At 42.1% G+C, this 19,452-nt stretch overlaps 1 protein-coding gene across 2 annotated transcripts in view; it reads right to left on the reverse strand.

Moving 5' to 3' along the window:
• The window catches only part of RREB1 (ras responsive element binding protein 1), a 90,821-nt gene that overhangs the window by 52,217 nt on the left and 19,152 nt on the right, over nt 1-19,452 (reverse strand). For both annotated transcript variants that reach the window (XM_026842962.1, XM_026842961.1), the window contains 4 exons: nt 15,323-15,442; nt 13,763-13,965; nt 9,087-9,176; nt 7,619-7,782 (listed from right to left, as the gene is read on the reverse strand). In XM_026842962.1, the coding sequence (XP_026698763.1) occupies nt 7,619-7,782; nt 9,087-9,176; nt 13,763-13,965; nt 15,323-15,442 (577 nt within the window). The remainder of the gene's footprint in view (nt 1-7,618; nt 7,783-9,086; nt 9,177-13,762; nt 13,966-15,322; nt 15,443-19,452) is intronic.

Raw genomic sequence — 19,452 nt, forward strand, 5'->3', positions numbered from 1 at the left:
CCTGCCTGCCTTCCTTCCTTCCTTCCTTCCTTCCTTCCTTCCTTCCTTCCTTCCTTCCTTCCTTCCTTCCTTCCTTCCTTCCTTCCTTCCTTCCTTCCTTCCTTCCTTCCTTCCTTCCTTCCTTCCTTCCTTCCTTCCTTCCTTCCTTCCTTCCTTCCTTCCTTCCTTCCTTCCTTCCTTCCTTCCTTCCTTCCTTCCTTCCTTCCTTCCTTCCTTCCTTCCTTCCTTCCTTCCTTCCTTCCTTCCTTCCTTCCTTCCTTCCTTCCTTCCTTCCTTCCTTCCTTCCTTCCTTCCTTCCTTCCTTCCTTCCTTCCTTCCTTCCTTCCTTCCTTCCTTCCTTCCTTCCTTCCTTCCTTCCTTCCTTCCTTCCTTCCTTCCTTCCTTCCTTCCTTCCTTCCTTCCTTCCTTCCTTCCTTCCTTCCTTCCTTCCTTCCTTCCTTCCTTCCTTCCTTCCTTCCTTCCTTCCTTCCTTCCTTCCTTCCTTCCTTCCTTCCTTCCTTCCTTCCTTCCTTCCTTCCTTCCTTCCTTCCTTCCTTCCTTCCTTCCTTCCTTCCTTCCTTCCTTCCTTCCTTCCTTCCTTCCTTCCTTCCTTCCTTCCTTCCTTCCTTCCTTCCTTCCTTCCTTCCTTCCTTCCTTCCTTCCTTCCTTCCTTCCTTCCTTCCTTCCTTCCTTCCTTCCTTCCTTCCTTCCTTCCTTCCTTCCTTCCTTCCTTCCTTCCTTCCTTCCTTCCTTCCTTCCTTCCTTCCTTCCTTCCTTCCTTCCTTCCTTCCTTCCTTCCTTCCTTCCTTCCTTCCTTCCTTCCTTCCTTCCTTCCTTCCTTCCTTCCTTCCTTCCTTCCTTCCTTCCTTCCTTCCTTCCTTCCTTCCTTCCTTCCTCCCTTCTTTCCTCCCTTCCTTCCTCCCTCCCTTCCTTCCTTCCTTCCTTCCTTCCTTCCTTCCTTCCTTCCTTCCTTCCTTCAAACATGGGGATCCCAGAATACCAAACATTTACTCAAGATGTATCTGTTGACAGGAAAGAGACCAAAAAAACTTACTCCACCTGTTTGTTATCCTTATTTACAAAATGTATTAGCGAAAAATCTATAATAAGAAACACCTTTTAATTTCAAAGAAAACCAAAACAGCTACCACATCTCGCTTGTGTCCTACAGTCATCAATTACTAGAAGCAGAAGCAGAAATTAGTCCTCTGCGTTCATTATCCCTGCTGAAGAATTAGGGCACTTGCATTTGCTGAAGCTTATGTTTCACTAGCATGCTGACAGTATAAGGAATGGATTTGAAAGCCTGTAATACAGCCTGCTTCTTCATATTTAAGAGCACTGCCTACCAATTGCCTACCAATTGCTATATTGAAATAAAAGCTCCTTAGGAGATGACCAAAGAGACATTTCTATTGTGCAAGACAATAAGAGAGGGCCTTTCCACACGAGTGAAGTGTCAATCATTTTCAGCATGGTGACTTCCTTGGCTATTTGTTTTTAGCTTCAAGATCTTGTATGTTCAGTTTTTCAAAGCTACCCAACGTTTAACACCAAATTTCCACTTGGCCATCTTTGCAAACCACCAGAAACCAACCCATGTTGTAATAAGGCAGCTCCTTTCCTCTTCTGGAAAAAAAAAGCTCATCATGGCATTTGGCTATGCTCTGTCTCCAAAAACTCCCATCTTAAGCAAATGCCAGACTGCACGTGCTAGACTGTAGAGATCTTATTTGTACTTAAGAGGCTGGGCATTGTTATTGAACTGCACCCCACAAAGCACACACAACATACTGGAAGCAGGCCAATGCCATAAATAACACAGGAGCAATTCACAGGTGGAATGCAGGGAGAGGATGGATTCAGCCTGATCTTGAGGACACTCTGCCTATTGGATATTTGCAAAGTCACAGGCAGTCTGTACACACGCCTGACCATGAGACACAGAAGCATGTTAAAGAGAGCAGGGAAATCATTAAAGTGTATGCATCTCAACCCCTATGCCTTTATCAGGATCCAACACCCATCTTCCAACCAGTACATTACAATCTTCACCATGCATACACTCTTCATTTGCCAGTGAAGATGGCTGGCTAAAACACCAAAAGTCACAGGTTACCCTTCAGCATGTGCATTTTCTATCTTTCTCAAAAAAACTCATTCAGCAACATACACACATACAATATGTCGTTTAAAAAAGACTTAATCTGAACATGAGAATACTACCATGCCCTGATAACAAAACCAGCTGTTTGTCTCTTCACAGCACATTAAAAAGAGAAGTTTGGGAAAATTATCTAGCACTGAAAATAAGATTGAGAATGAAAGTGCCTTCTTAATTAAAAGAAGAAATACCTTCTTTGATAGGACCCTTTGTAAGCATGCTTCAAAGCATAGCTTCTGCGATCCAGATCTTCCAATTTGAGTTTCAAAGACTTCTGCATGTGGTTGTTACATGTGGTGTTTCGCATGTGCCAAAAAAAAAAAAAAATCCCCAAACTTTGAGACCTGTTCCTGAGATGGTGCATAAACAGCCTACAAGTACCTAACCAGGACGTAAATAAAAAGCCATTATGAAGAATTTTGCTGGAGTAGGAAGTAGAAGGAGAGAAAGGAGGTAGATACCGGTGATATTTTGGTTTCTATGAAACACTTCAGTTAGTTTGCATTACCACACTAATATGGGCAGCCTGGTGCATCAGCCATGGACACTGCACCTTCATTTACCAAACTAGGGAAGCTGTGGCTGAAATACATATATTATCCCTTTAGCCTTTTCAGTCTTGCCACAGAGCCTTTAATAGCTACCCACTGGAAACTGGCAGGAAGGTCATTTCTCGCCTCCCTTCTGGCATTTATATCCTATTAACATTTTCAAGTTGCATGAAGAGCATGTCTTTGGCAGGGAGGAATATGTTACTTTAAAGTAATAGGCACAGACCATCCTCAGTCACAAAAATGGAAAAGGGGCTGTTGCCAACATCTCTCATCCCCACAGGAAACTGTTTTGGAGCAAGAGGAGGCATCGCCCTTTCCCCTGAAGCCTGATGCATGTTCAACTGGAATGCAACATGGTAAGTCAAGCAAAGTCTTTTCTCTACACCTCAAGGTTCCTTGCTAAAGCTTACAAACCACCACCACCACTAAAACCCACAGCAGCAGCCTAACTCCTCTGTCTGTGTTTTGGGGAGATGCAGTGATGGTGACAGAGTAAGAGGCTTGCAACCTCCTATTTGGTGGCAGAGTCTAGACTGAAAAGGGCTACTCAAGAGTTGGCACTATTCACAGATAATCTCCTTAGGGAGCTACTGTGACAGTACAGACGGAAAGCCTTTAGTAATTGCAATCTATTGACTGGAGACACTACTTTGGAAATCCCCAGCTTTTCAGAGCTACAGAACACACACACCACCCTCTTTCCATATAGGTTATGCTCCTTCTGGAGATCTGAGAATATTCAATTTTCATTTACTGTGACCAAAAGAAAGCTGTAGTGTCTGTGTCTCTAGTGTCAAAGTGTGAGGATTAGCATATCCTAATGCAATTTTCTTCTGTACTGATCACTGCAATGCCATTCCAATTAGGTGAATTTTGAACTCAAATTTACTGTGTTCTAACTCCTTCCTCCAAATTCCTAAAAAGAACCAAGAAAACAACACCTAAAACCCCCAGATCAGTCCCTGATGCTAGAAGGCTTGCTATTTCCAGGAAGACTTGCTCTTTCTACTACTAGTCAAAAAGAAATCTTTGTAAAAACTCAGCACTGCCTCCAGCCCTCCTCCTTCACAGCAATTCCTGTTCCTGATACCAGAACTGACAGATCTCCCAGTTATTGTACAAGATTGCAACAACTCTCTCCAAACAGCAGGAGCAGCACTGACAGAGAGGCAGTCAGCTTGATGGTATGTTTGGAAGAATGAGAAAATCAGCTTTTTGCGTTGGACAATGAGCACTCTCCAGAGACCTTTGCTCTTTCCAACAGGGACTGTCCCCACAGGAGGCTCAGGCCACTCCTGAGCAGTCTGGCAGCTGTAAGAGAGTTTTCTGGGATGCTCAGGGCTCACAGTTCCCTGTTGAAAATCCTAGCCAAGAGTCACCCTGGTCAGAAAAGGAAGCAGGTTTTAAACTCTTTTTCTGAATGGTGCTGCACAAGAGAACCGTCCCCGTTCACCCCTATCTGCTGTGCCCATTCAACTTGACTTGTTGACAAGGAGCCAAGGAGCACAACAAAAAGAAACTGGACTTTACATGAGAGGCTATGACTCATTTACAAATGAAGTGTTGCATGTATTGTGGGAGCCAGGAAGGGCAGCATCAATTTAACAGGTAAAGAGTACATGCAACACCCCAACACAGCAAGACTTACCCAGAGAAGAGATGGACAGAAAAGAGTGTTTCCACTCCACAAAATGTCTGGCTATTACAAAAAAGTTTTGCCCACATGCAAAAAGACAGCAAATAAGAGCTCTGGAGGGTCTTTTCCTCCCTTCACTTTCTATGGAGAAGATGGGCACTTGAGAGTATAACAACACTGATACTTTCTAACCCAGAAAAAGCAACCAAAACTCCTTCCCTCCTCTGCTCAGCTGAATGTCTAATGACCTGGCTGCTATGAGGTGGAAAAACAGATCAGAAATTTCATCCTCTGCCGGAACAGTAATAAGAACTCATATGGCACAGTATTTCCCTTGACAAAACCATTTTGTTGGACTTTTTCCCCTAAAAGGTCTTTTAAAAGTCTAGATTAAACAAAAAAGTATAGACAGTTAAATAAGAGCCAGAACAAGGCAGAGGGGAGAAAGAGAAGAGACAATGTACATAGTATGTATCTATACATTTCCCCCCGCCCTGTTCAGATACTGGCAGACTAACTTCTCCCTCTCTCCTCTCTGGTGCACCAAACTTATTTGATATAAATGCAATAATACTTGGGGAGGCTCCTGCAGGACCTTCACAAGCTGTGTTGATTCTTTAGCAGCACATTCACAACTTTCTGCTAAGCCTACAACTTCTCTCTCTGATCCCACGTTCCTCTGTGTGATGTTCCAGGATACCACCATGCTGGCTACCAGAGGCACATTCGAAATCTGATTCTTTGCTGTGTTGGGCATAAAACTGTCACTATTTAGATACTGTAGCACAAAATAGCGAACAATAAAGGAACTGTACACAAAAGCAGAGAAAGATGGACTTAACATTCAGCTGGTGCAGAAGAACAGGCACAGCACCAGCATAAGCAAGGCCTGAAGAGCTGCACACAAGGCAGAACTTGGCAAGCAGGTCCTTGCTCTGGGATCCTGAGGCAGAAGCAGTTTTGAATGTGATGCGAGACATTCAGCCACAGCACTGGCAGACCATTGGACCTGATGCTAACAGCTAAGTTTGAGATGCCTATGAAAGAATTTACTTCACACCATCTTAGACTAGAAATACCTGTTTTTGAAGGAGGCACCTGGTGGGTAAAATGAACATATCTTCCTTGTGAGTGTGTCAGAGCACCAGATAACAAATTTCATTTCACTTTGCATTTATCCTCATCTGCTTATTTCCACATTCATGCTTTCCACTTCAGCAACAGGATTCACTATTATAGTCTGCTATAGCAGCAAGGTTATTCACTGTAGAAAGTTGGTGGCATAGTCCTGCCAACCACAACCCTCCTTTAGCAAAACTATCCTGTTTTGGTGCACTCAGGATCTTGCCTGTCACCAGTGTGGGGTCACTTGCTGCAGTGCCACCAAGCACAGTAACAGGTTTCTCCAATGTCCCGCTGAGTTGCTGTGGTGCAGGACTACACAAGGAATTTTACAGAGTAGACAGGAACCTATCAGATGGAAAGAACTTTTAATAGGAAGATTTTCCTTGCATGAACTTAGATCCTTCTTACTGCAGTCAGTAAATACACCACTCCCTCCTGGTCCCTTCAAGCAACATCTTGTTAAAAGAAAAAAATTAAAACCCAATCTTCTGGTCAGAAGGTTCTGCTCTATACTTACTTCTTTTGGGTAAGTCACTGAGTCTGGCAATTCTGGCAAATGTGTTACTAAAGCATAGTAAGAGTTGGTATACACGGAAACCTGCATAAGCAAAGGTGACTACATCAACATCTCATAACCCTGGAGTCGAGCCTCAGGGGAAGCCTCCCTTTCCTGCTTCTGGGAGAGGATGAGGATATTCCTAGTGAGCAAAAAACCAAACAAACCCTACAAGCAGTCTTTCAGCAGACAGCCTGTGCTGAGCACCTGGACACAAGTTTCTGACCACCCCTGAGTCCCAGCACTGGAATTCACCCCTGGATGCTGACAGTGCCATCAGCTGTAACTTAGCAGTCGCCCTGCCTTCCTCGGGGCAGACAGAGTAATGACCCAGGCTGGCAAACATGTGGCTCCCAACACCTCTGGTCAGATGAGTCAGATGTGTGATTTATTTAATGCCCAAGGCCAGTATCTCCTCTGAATATCTTTGTGTCTTTCCCTCCTCATTTTATGTCTATCTCCAACTCTCTCCAATTCCAATCAAGTGTAAGTTAAATAAATACGGAATTACCAACTGCATTCCCTCCTGTTTCTCCTCTGTTTTCACATAGCTGTTTAACCTGGACAATACAATATAGAAAAAGTAAAGCTGTGAGCAGCTGCTGTTTCCTTTGTGTGACAATCTTTCCTATTGTCACCAAAATCACCCCTTTCATTCCACATATAGCACACTGCTTGGAAAATGACTGGTAATAATCAAGGAAACAAGATTTCTTCCCTCCCACACTGAACCAGTCTATAACCATCACTCTTGTCATTTTGCTTGTAAGCTATATTCCTTTCCCCCACCTGTCTTGCAGTTTCTTTGTAGGTTGTAAACTCTTTGATATAGGGACTAAAGCTATGTGGGAATTCACAAAGTCTTAATCAGCTCTAAGGTGTTCTAAGGTGTTCCACCCATGCAAATAAATGAATACTGAATCGGGGAATGACAGAGGGAAAAGAACATCCATTGATTTAACATTTTGTTTCAACAGCTGACAACTATACATATTGCTACAACCCTATGAAAGAAACTACATAAAATATGTTTGGCAGCTTGGGTTACAGAGAAATTTCCCAGATGATTGTCTATAGTACAAGCAAGTAGAAGTAAATACTGAGGTATGTATTTAAAAACAAGATCAATTACTCTGAAGAGGCATCCTCATGATGGCACTTGGATCCCTAACTACGTAACATACAGCACCATCACAGCTGTTCTGATACAACCGTTTGCATTGCATGACTCTGAAACTACAAAATTAGAAGCTCCTATACAGCTTGGCTATATATTTTTGTCCTCTGAGAAAAATCCATTCCATTTGTCAAAATAATAATAATACTACTGAAAAAAACCAAAAAAGCAATACTTCTGGATATCCATAACAACTCTTGGTAATACATGAAGAGAGAGAGAAGATTTTTTTCAATTCTGACTTCCTGCCACAACTTGAGCATCCTAGTAGTTGTAGTATGTGTCATGCCATACTTGTAGATCACAGATAGTCCGCATTTTCTGCCCAAGTAAGTGTCTTTAGTCAGCTTGCAAGTCCTTCCAAGGAAACAAAACAGCCCCTATCCTATAACTCTTTCCAAACTCCTGGGTCACAATCAGCACTCACCTGTGCATGTTTCCATTGGTGGTGAAGGACTGTCCACATACTGAACATTTGTAAGGCCTTTCACCTGAGTGCACCAGCATGTGGCGATCAAGGGAGCTCGCTGAGCTCAGAGACTTTCCACAGATGCTGCAGGAATGGTCTGTCCCTCCAGTGTCAGTGTTATGCTAGAGAAAGCAATGATTTTTTTTCATTGAATGCCCCTCTGAAGTGCCAGTTAAGTATTATCGACGACTATAAATATCTTAAGAGCCACTCATCACAATACCTTACATTAAGGTGTGCCCTGTATAAACCTCCCCCTCGAAGCCCTCCCCCCTCAACTCCAACCCCACCCTTCAATTTTAACCCCTTAATGCACCAGCACAAGTAGCTGTTTCATACAGGCTGCAATGCCTGCCACATGCAGCATTTCTACTGGGTATGCAGCAGAAGAGGAAGAGTATACAAAGGGACTCAGGAACAACTCATCACACAGTGGCACCTAGGATACTTTAAGCTGTGCAGTGTTTTGGGGCTGGGGCTGGGTATGTTTTGGGGAAAACAGAAAGAGGATATAATTACAAACTTCATGGCAGAAGACAGACACTTAAAACCAAACATTCTTTAAAGATACTAATTTCAAACTGACTGTGTAGCAAGAAAACAGAAATAAATTGCTTCTGAGTGCACATGCAGACTTCTATGGCCATAGGAATGGATTACAGGGCCAAAGGACGGCCATTAGCTACTGTGTTATATGTACTATTCTTTCTTACTTGCATTCAGAGACTTGAAAATTTCTTCACATACCAAAAAAACCCCACCAGGAGAGTAGGAAAAAAAATTAAGTAACAGTTGTAGTACAGGAGGGAAAACTGAAGTAATACGTATCTAGTGGACTCACAGTGGTGAGCCACAACTTTAGCATCCAAAGCAGAGCCTTCTGACATAAAAAAGGCCAAACGTCCTTATAAAGTATGCATATATTGCAAGAAGAGCAAGAAGAGGCCTGTTGCTGACAAGAAAGTGCATCATCCATTAAAAAACTGTATTTTTAATTTTGCCTCCCAAAATTGCTACACCCTGCGAAGGACCGAGAGGCTCTTCTACACTGAGATGGTTTAAAAATTGTCTTCCTGCTTCTTAATTTGCATTACCAGTAAAGAGATCTGTACTCAAACAGGATAATAAAATAGGACTTATGCCTCATGGTGGAAGTGGTTTTTCAGATCCTCGGGATACCTTAAGCTATGCAGAACAGGACATACATCCTTGTTTGAGCCACTGTTGGGGGGAGTGTTGGGGAAGGAAGGGAAGAAAATTACCCAACTCGGGGTTGGGTTTATGGAGTTTATTTTTAAAGAAAAAACAAGGGGAAGGCTAAAATAAAAACAAAACAATTTCTGGTTTTCCACCACTGTAAAATGCACACTGGTAAAGCAGACACTCTTAATAAAAGTAAGAAATCAGGAGCCAGTACTCTGCATACCTGACGAATGTGCATAGTTAGCTGGTGCTGTGTAGTGCAAATCTTTTCACACAGAGGACAGGTATAGGAAGACTTCTCTTCTTTTGTTTCCTGTGAACAAAACAAAACAAAACTAATCAGGAGTATCTATATAAAAGAACTCAAAAGCTGTTACTGCTGGGGATGGAAAAATTATTATCCATCCTAAGTACAAAAGGCCACTGCTAACAGAACAACTTGCATGTATATATTTATCATCCTGATAGATCCCTCAGGGAAGTTTCAGAAACTTCTGAATTTATAAATAGGGGCTATTTCAACTACCACAGAAGTACAGCAGCTGTTTTAACAGCACACGGATACTCAGCAGTAGCAGTTTAGGACAGGAAGTGAAGGCAATTATTGCAACCAGCTCCAACTGCCAGGAGGAATTTAGGTGAGCAGAAAGTAATTCCTGGAACACCACCAGAGTATGTGGGCAAATGCCACAAATCTTCCCAAAAGATCTTTAATAAGCACAAGTCATCAGGACTTCAGGTTTTCCGCCCCATCTCAATGGCAAGGTACTTAATGCCCTTTTCTAGGGGCTGTATGTTCTGCTCTGTGGCTGACTCAGAAGGAAGAGTGGCATTTACTGAATCACCAGCACCATTTCCCTTAGCATCCTGTGTTTCTCCTGCAAGCATCCCAGCCAGGCACACCAGCCAGGCCCAACCCTTCTGAAGCTTGTAAGATCTGATGAGATCATAGCAAGAAAGAGGTGACAGTACAGGAGTGTACGTGACTCAAGACGAACACATTATGAACCCAGTTCTTCTCCACCCAGGTGAGAATCAGGAGTAACCATGGTCAAACCACGAGTACAAACAATGAAGCCAACCGGAGAACTCAGCCTGATTTGAGTATGCCCTTGAGATACTGAGCGAAGTTGCCACTCATTCAGCTAAGGATGAAATAGCACTCTTGCAGGAACCAAAGGCATTTGCCTGAATTGTCTACAAGGATGCCTACTACATGACATAAAGGGTATTTTCGCCATCTCACCAAGAAGCCCAGGCATGGCTTCTGCACTGATGCCTGTATATTAAAAGGAAGATGGTCTGTTACTGAAAATTAAACCACCGTTTTCTGTAGAACAATGCAAATCTTTCCCAGCTAGGTAGATCCACTGCCTGCTACCTACAAGTAATCATCTCTGCATGACTGATGGCAAAGTACAATATTTATGCCAAAAGAACATGTTCTACTGAACCTCTTTGCTGGCTATTTTAGGTGTCATTAGTAAAACCATTGAAAACAATCAAAAAAAGAAAACCCACCCTCAGTAGCTCTTTCGTTGGGAGTGAGTTGATGGGTATGAGTGTATGTGTGCATTTCCTCTCTCCACAAAATTATTTCCCCCATTGCCATCCCAAAAGTCATCAACTCTGAAGCAATCATTTCAAGATTATCAGACACAAGGATTTGTGAGGATCACTGAGAATGAATAACCCAAGTCTCTGTGACAAATTCTCTAGCATGTTAGGAGAGAAGATGCTGACACAGTGTTAAAGAAAGGGTCTTTTAAAACTCAATAAAGCAATATCCCCTCCTATATGATTTAGGGAACCATTCTGGAGAGTACCCTATTAAAATCTAACATTTTTTTTTCAAAAATAGGGCCATGATCATTTTCTATTAACTCCAGTGACCTGTGGACGTAGATTAAAAGTTATTTTTCCATTTTGCCTTCAGTAAACAAAACTTGTGACTTCACTTCTAAAAGGATCAGGACTGCAATGATTAGGTTCTCACTCTTCCTTACTGTTTCTCTTGTACATCTTTTTCTAACTGTATTTCAGGGCTCTCCATCCTAAAGGTAATCACTGTAGGCCACACACATAGGCCAAAGCCTAACATACTATTAGTGCAAAACATTAGAAAGCAAGCAAGAAAGGCTGCCATTATGAAGTCTGAACACCCCAAGAAAATTAAAATGCATTATCCCAGTGTCCTCTCCACTTTTTTATACAAACGTGTAATTTGCACACGGTTATTCCATCCTACTTACACAACTTTAATTTTACTATATGCAACCTGTCTGTGGAGTAATGTTCAGCTCCAATTATACTGCAACCCTGTTAAAGTTGGCTCAGGACAGAGAACAAACACACTGTGCTGTGAGGAAAATCCCTACAGCTGTGCTGACAGTTTAGATGGTATTTAATCCCCAGGGTATTTCTGTGAAATTATCAACCTACTACTTCCCCCCCTTAAATGCGCTGCAGTTCTACATGATGCACTTGATTGTTTCAAAACCTGCTTTCCAGAATGCCTGCTCTTCAAATCAGCAAATTAACAGAAGATAGAGTAATTACTGGTTCACCTTGAAGCAAAGATCAGAAACACACTATAGCTCAGCCTGAGCTGATTAGTACTGAATCTCAGGTTTATTATTAACTAAAACCCAAACTTTCTCCAGTGGTCACACAGGGTACATGCTGCATACCATAACACAGCTCAAGCAAATCCAGGGTAGCTACAACAGGAATGCTGTTGAATGACCCAATCCAGACCAAAAAACATTAGCATCCCTACTGTAAAAGCACCCCCCATTCACAAATTTAAAACGTAGCACTCAGCTACCCCACGGGACCCAGGCTGGTGAAAACACACTTCCTGAACTGAAAGATAAAATTAGCAGCAAATTTGCTAGCTACTCTCCCTTTAGTAAGTCAACCTGGCACAACTGTTCTGCATTCAGGTGACAGCAAATGTTTTTGGAGTTATGCATTAAGTCTATTTGTTTTTCTCCAGCTCACAGAAACATAACTTGGTTACACTTTTTATTTCCTTCAAGAGCAAAGCAAATGAGAAGTTAAAATGGATGCTGCTTGATGTCAGAACATGTTTATTAGACTATGGGTAGACTAGAGCCAAGATAAAGTCAGCATTATAAAGAGAACCATAGCCTTTGGGACAAAGGTTCAGGGCAGAACGTTTCACTGCCAACTCATGGGAAACAGCAGTCAGACCCAGAAAACGAGCTGTTATTATCCTTGAAATTTTAATAAGGGGTACATTCTGACCAGAATCTGAGATCTCTGCGCTGCTACACACTAAAACAATTCAGTGCTTTCATTCTGCTATGCTGAAAGTGGAAATTTGCTGTATGAGAGGTTGCTAACCAGACTGATACCCACTTAATATTTCACATCTCACTTCTATTTTCTCAGTAATGTAGCCATTTGCCCCTCTGGTGATAATGATCTTTCAGCCTAAAAACAAATAGGCTATTTACTATGTTTTAAATGTATTTGTTTATTTTTATGCTGTAAGAATCCCTCTTAATCCCATCACATTTACTCTCGAGCTTCCTTTGATTCGATGCCCACTGAAATATCAGGTGGAATAAAGGTCACTAACGCTAATAAACTTCCCTGAAGCCAAACCACATGGTGTACCGGTGGACAGCTGTGTAATTGCACTGCCACTGAGACTAGTCTGAACTCCAGTGCCCCACTTCACATGATGAAATCAAGGAACCAGGGCAGCCCCTATGTGGGAACACTGCAAATAAACCTTAAAGCCAGGTGCTAGACAATACAATCCCATGAATACAGTTACCCATATACTACCCAGACTCTTACAGTTAAGAATGTTCATTTACAGTTAATGGCTTTTAACTCCTTTCAACCAAAAAAATTCAAGACAAGTCATAAATCTGTCAACTGGGCAGCTACTTGGCGAGCTATTAATAAACTACTATAGAAACATCACATGAGTCATGCCTCTCAACCCTTCTGGTCCCTGTTACATCTTGATTCATTTACAAGTTCTCCATGCTTCACCACAAGCTCTGAAGTCAAATGGACAAAGAGATTTGGGGTATTTCTTGATGTTCTGCAGCACCTTCATGAGTAGGGCTTGGTCCAGCAAGAGAAAAATGTGGATATAAACAATAACAGCTTTAACTGAGACAACTCTCTCCTTTGACTTGTTTAGATCAATATTGCTATCAACTGGTGCCATCAACTGGTAAATGGAAAAAAAGTGATAAAAGCTACATATATTTGCTCTGCAAGATTTGTACAAAGCATTCTGCAATAGCTCTTCATAGTTTTATTAACAATGAAGTAAGGACACCTTAGACTACACATGTGTGAACTTAGTGTCCTGACAGATGTTTCATTCTAGCACACCTTTAACCTTGTCACCCGGATTTTCCCTGGTGACAGCCACACACTTCATGAGGGGCCCCACATGATGGCTGAGCCAAGCCTCCCTGTCACATCACTCTGCTCCTCTCTGGACTATATGTCTTCTAGTTTCATGAAATGGACCGGTCCACCAACAGATGAGGTGAATGCAAGAGCCTAGAGAAAAGAATGCCACAGGGAAGAATCAGCAATTCTTAGGTGGCTTTGCCACTGCTAGTAGGATCTGCTACACCAGCTCACCACTGGATGACATTGGAGCTCATGCTCAAATCTTTTACATGTGAATCTAAGCAAGTGGACCCCTCTGATTCCCAGTTTTCTGAAGTTATGTTCTGGAGAGCCACCAGAAAACATATGCAGAGAAGCAATGGTGGAGGCAAAAAATACCCACTGAGAGGCAAAAAAGGCAAAACAATCAAAGAAACATAATTATGTCTTATCACTTCCCATGCAGCTGCTTGTCTCCCTTTTGCCCTCCCTGCATTTGGGTTTACATACCTGGTTCCTCCTGCCAATTCGATTTGGTGCAGGAGACTTTGAGGGAGATTTGACATTTTGAGAGTTCCCGCCATTTTCAGCAATCTTCCCCACATTCATCACTGCTGACATCATGGCGTCAATGGAGGACAAGTCTGCTCCGTCCAAACTGTTTGGTGAACTTGGTGATACCTTGTAGCTGTTTAAGCTTTCCAGCTGCTTCTCTGGAATTAAAAACAAAAACACGCATAGGAGTTGCTAGGCCATCTGAAAAAAACCTACATCACAGTACTTTCAACCACCTGTAACTCACATCACACTCTGCTGGATCATCATGGAGCACAAGCAACAGCCCACAGTAACTGGAGTTCTTGTAAAAGGAGAAGTTTCTCATATTGGAATGCACAGGACAAGGTAGGCATTTCTTCTCATAGGACAGTCATGTTATCTTTTTTCAACCTTAATTCAGTATGAGGCTTATAGAGTGATTTACCTTAAACTCTTGCTCTAAAACAGTATTATTTGTGGTACCTTGTGATTACCGTGAACTGGTAGAGCAGTACTGATGAATGCATGCTCTGGCAAGCACAATCATTCAAGCAAGCATGTGTTTTGAGCAGAACTGCAGAATTAAGGCATTAGTAACAGAGTGTAGGGTACTGGGTTCTCTTTCCAGCATAGCTTAAGACAACTCTGTATATGGAACAAGATAAATTAGCAAAAATCTAACAAAAATAAAACCTCAAATCTCCCCAAATGTCTCTTTACTGCCACGGCTGTTTTTTTTTTCTTTTTGGTCTACCAAACCATATTAGTCCATAGAGCATATGTATTACATCCACAACTAATGCCACAGCTAAAGTTGTTCCGATTCAGACTTCTCCATCACATTTTGCATGTATCAAGGATGCCACATCTCAGATACCAAATTCCAAACACACCTAAACTCTCATCTCTGGTTTCTCAATACACCATGTGTTGAGGTTATGTCAAACACACAGGTAAGGCCTTCCACCTTCCTCTTCATGAGTTTAAAAAGGAAAATGCTTTCAAACTAAACACTCCTTTACCCCAAAAGAAGTCTCTCAAACAAACAGGAACATCCTGCAAGTCTATTGCTCTGTCACCTCTGGCAGAGAGCACAGAATCAGCATGTGTGCTGTGAGAAAGTCACTGTAACACAAGAGGATGTGAGTGTGAACAAGGAGGAACACATTTGTCTGTGAACATTTGATCTCTGCATAATACTGTCTTTGGAAGATAAGTTTGAGCATTATAAACAGGTGGTTTTTTGAGGCTAAGTAATGTGGTGCCAAGTTACTAGGAGCCAAGAAAATCTTAGTTTGGAAGCCTACAGTGGCAGTCAAGTATTTATGTGCCCATGCTTCTGCTCAACCTATTTTATACTTTTCAGACAGATAAAGTTCAGGAATGGTGAAAGAAATATATGCACCAGTGCTTCTGCTCAATGTATCATACACTCTTCACACAGATATCAGGTATGGATGTGTAAGAAACGTCTCTACAAACCTTAATCAATGCCCTAATTTTCAGTTACACAGAGGTAGTCAAACCAGTTACCTTCATTTTTATCCCCTGATTGACTGTGGCTCTCTTCTTGGTTGCTGGTCTCCTCACTTAGTGTAGTATCTATAGTAGCGTCTGGCTCTTCAGCCTCTTCTTCAGCAGCACCCTCTAGCACTATGTGAGGAAGAAGGAAAAAAAGAGAAAGTGAGTTAAGTTTTTCTGGAAGACATTTTAGCAAAATAAAACTACAGCCCGTTCGTTTGAGGGCTCCCCTGACAGAAGGACATAAACAGCACCAGCGCAGCCAAACATCCACTCCCACAAGTGGCTGGACACTGGGCTGGGAGATGCTGTTGCCTCGGCCAGTGGTGCAACCTGGGCAAACGAAGAGAGGAAACCCTTACTGGCTTGGTCCCCAGTATTCAGACAGAAAAAAAAAAAACAGAGAAGGGAGAGAAGAGAGCAAACTAGCCTATCACTGATGGTCATGACATTTGGTTAAGAAGTTGGAAGACTATTCTGCAGCTAGAGAATTTAAGTAATTCAATTTCATACACACATTCCTCTCCTCTTCTTGGAGGATTAACATTTACTCCAATACATGAATTCGTGGTGACCTTTTTCTTCCTTCCAGCAGTGGTGAAATGACTACTGAGGTTTCTGGGACCATTTGGCACATTTGTCACACCCACTGCCCAAGGTTTCCAGATGAGCTGAAGACATAAGCAACCATCGTATGTGCCAACAGAATTTCTCCACACCCCTTTCTGAAACCACAACCTTATCATGCTATCACTGGGGTTTCAGGAAGGATGCCTGTTCTGGCTGAAGAATGACGGGGCAGTTAAACATCATTTTTAGAGGTGATGGGGGATGATTGACGCGTAAGAAAGAGAGGAGCTCTCTGCCTGCGGCACCCATGGCGATAGCCTCTGGAAAAGGTTATCTGTAATATGGAAAACTACTGGTACATTTTTAATGGAGAAATACACCTTTATAACCTTACAAGCAAAACAGTTATTTCATTATGGAAATGAATGCACTGTGGACATTTCTTTATCCCAGATTTCCAAACCGCATCCAGCAAATTTAATACAGGTTTTCCTTTTTTCAGAAAGCCAAGACCATCAGCCTTAAACCGCAGTTAACACAGTTTCTTCCTTTTAAAAAAATATATTCTCAAGGGTGACATGCAAATCAATCACATAACACATCTTCAAATGCTATCTGAACAGCATTTGCAAACAATAAATGACTACATTATCCCAAGTACTGACATTTTAGAGCACACAAGAAAAGGCAGACAAAGAGAAAGGGCCCAGCCCGTGTCAAGCAGTTCCTCATTTCACGCAATGCCAGACAAAGCAACAGATTCAAGCTTCCTACGTTTAACTGCTGACCCTCTCAGGAGCAGCACACAGATGATTTGGCACAGCAAGTCAGCGCAGTCTAGAGACAAAATCTAGGACCCGACTAAGCCCGGTGTTTAAGGCTCTGGATAGTATCAACTTCTTAACAAAAACTGTTTTCAATTTTCATCTTCAAAAACAGGCAAAAAGAATATTTTTATGCTATACTGAACAGCTCAAGGTAACTCTTCCCTAGTAATTTTTTGTACTTTTCTGCTAAGAAAAATCTAGTGGTGCCTGCAACAAATAGATTTCTTGATCCAAGGTGATGCCAAGCACCCATCCTTCTGTATTTTCTCCAGTAACTATGTGAGCTATATATTTGGTTTTATTTTATTTTATTTGTCCTTAACCGTTGCAACTTTGTTGTTTTGTTGTTTTTAAAAAACATCCATCTCATTCAAAAGCAACACAGTACGTTTGTGGGTTTTTTTTCTCTCAATTTTTTTTTAACCACTTACGTCGTAGCTGACAATTTTTAATAGAGTAAGCATAAAAGAGTCATTTTCAAGACTGGCCTAAATCTAGTCACTTGCTGTTACATGTTTAGTACCATCAAAAATAAGGCCCAGTTTAAATTACTAGGACAGATTTCTGTTAAAATAATGCAAGTAAGTGCTTCAGCCCTTAAAAAAAACCCAGTGAAACAAAACAACTCTCCTTTCCAAAGTAGACTATTCCTTCCTCTTTCAGTCAATACCTAAGACATTATTGTCAGCACTGATTGATCCTGGAAAAAGTCAATCTACTGTGTAACTGTGAAGACTCCTGTGTTGGCCAATGTAACACTAAGATTGCTGAGGAGCTTCCCAGTGATCAAGAGTCAAAATTCCTAGTGCTGCTTTTAGTAACAGTAAAAAAGTGAAATGTTCATCCCAAAGAGAAGAGGCAGGCATATATACACACATTAACAATCCTACCTCCTGGCTTTGAAACACCTGCCAGCTTGCTCTCTGTTCTTTCAGGAACAAAACTATATATTATGTTATTACAGTCTTTCACAATTTCTATGAACCAACAGCTATTTTATTTCTGAATTTAAGTATCTTCCTGGTAACAGAAACCAGGTAATGCAAATGTATAGTCACAGATCTTGTTTTTAAAACCATCTTCCATATATTAAAAATTTCCTGTTTTGGAAGTAGTTGAAAGACTGCAAATTTATTTCTGAAAAAATAGGTACTATTGTTTTATTTACATACTTATTTTCCACTCTCCTGCATGAAGCAAAAATGCACCACTGAAACAAAGACAACTGCACAAGCTGCACAAACTCATTTCAGAAGCCTTACTTTCTATTTGCAATAGGATATAGAAACAATAAGAATACTGGGCCAAATCACTCCTTCCTGTGGGAAAACCCATGGCAGAGCGCCTTTAGGCAGGAACATATTGAGAGATTTCTCTTGCAGCTTTTTTTTTTTTTTTTTTAAATAAATGCATCACAGAGGATGGGGAAGTAGTGGTGGTTTTCTTTCCACAGGACCTATGAAACTCAGGGAATCACAGGTATTGACCAGCATGGACGCCCAGTGCCAGTCTTCCTTTGGGGTTGCAAGCCTTCTCAGCTCACACCAAACTCCCCTGCTCAAAGGTCGTGATGATGGAGCTTGCTTCCTCCCTCTCCCCAGAAGAAAACAAAGACCTCCAGGAAAGAGGACAAACAGGAAATAGGCTGGCAAACACTGCAGCCTCAGGTTGCATTCAATATTGGACCAAAGCCTCTAGGAAATAGGGAAGTGGTCACAAGCATTCAAGTCATCTTCTACTTTCAAGAACACACACACACACCCCCCACCCCATCCCACCCCCAGTGTCACAGTCCTCCTCTGTGAGAAGGAGGAAAAGTAGAGAGCAAGCAGCAGAGCAGGAACACATGCTGCAGGGGTGGGGGTGGGGAACACACACACCAAACAAAACAAGGCAGCAGCCCTCTGCATGGCCACACCAAGAGACCTGGCTGTTCTGTGGGAATGTGTCCCCTCCACTTGATGCTGTTGCTGAAACTATGAAACTGGGGCAACTTCAATCCCACAGAGAAACCTAAGGGGCCTTTAGCTCCTACTTCTGACAGAGGCCCACCCCTCATGCCCCACATGACCACCTAATGGGAGAGTCACTGAGAAAGCAGAGCTAAAAAAAAAGAAAAAGGCCTTGTTGCTTCCCATCCAGTCTGTACAGGAAGACACTTGCTAGACCTATTTCCTCCTTTGGGATAAAGTGTGACTCCACTGTATGTTAAAGCTGAGCCCATCAACAGTTACTTCCCCGCTTCGCTTATGTGTATTTATTTGTATTTAATTTTCTTGTTTTAAGACCACTCTCAACAGTTACAGTTGCTTCTCCTTCTGGTGAAGAGCATCATGGATGAAGCAAAAAGGAGAACATGGGCCACGGGGAAGGAAGAAGAAAGAAGAAGAAATGAGTTTTCAGAGTCACAGTCACTTGACTTGCCATTGAGAGGCAGCTACCCAAGCACAGAGCAGCACATCCTAGCCCCTAGAGCTGGTGCAAGTCCCTGCTCCAGATTGCTCCAGTCTTTGCACATGAGCTCTCCCTTTGGAATAGATAGGAAGAAACACACAATACAGGCAAGGAGGGGGAAACCTTGTGTGCAGCACAAAGCTGCTCATTGTTCTGCCTTCCGAAAAAAATCCACATTAACGTTAAAGTAGAAGCCATGCACTAATTGGGCCAGGGAAAGATTAACACTCTCAGCCAAATACTTTTATTGGTTTCATTAAACATGCCGTAGTACGTAGTACAGAACACCGG

This window comes from Athene cunicularia, assembly GCF_003259725.1.
Source record: "Athene cunicularia isolate RWA chromosome 2 unlocalized genomic scaffold, athCun1 chr2_part1, whole genome shotgun sequence".
Classification (NCBI taxonomy): Eukaryota; Metazoa; Chordata; class Aves; order Strigiformes; family Strigidae; genus Athene; species Athene cunicularia.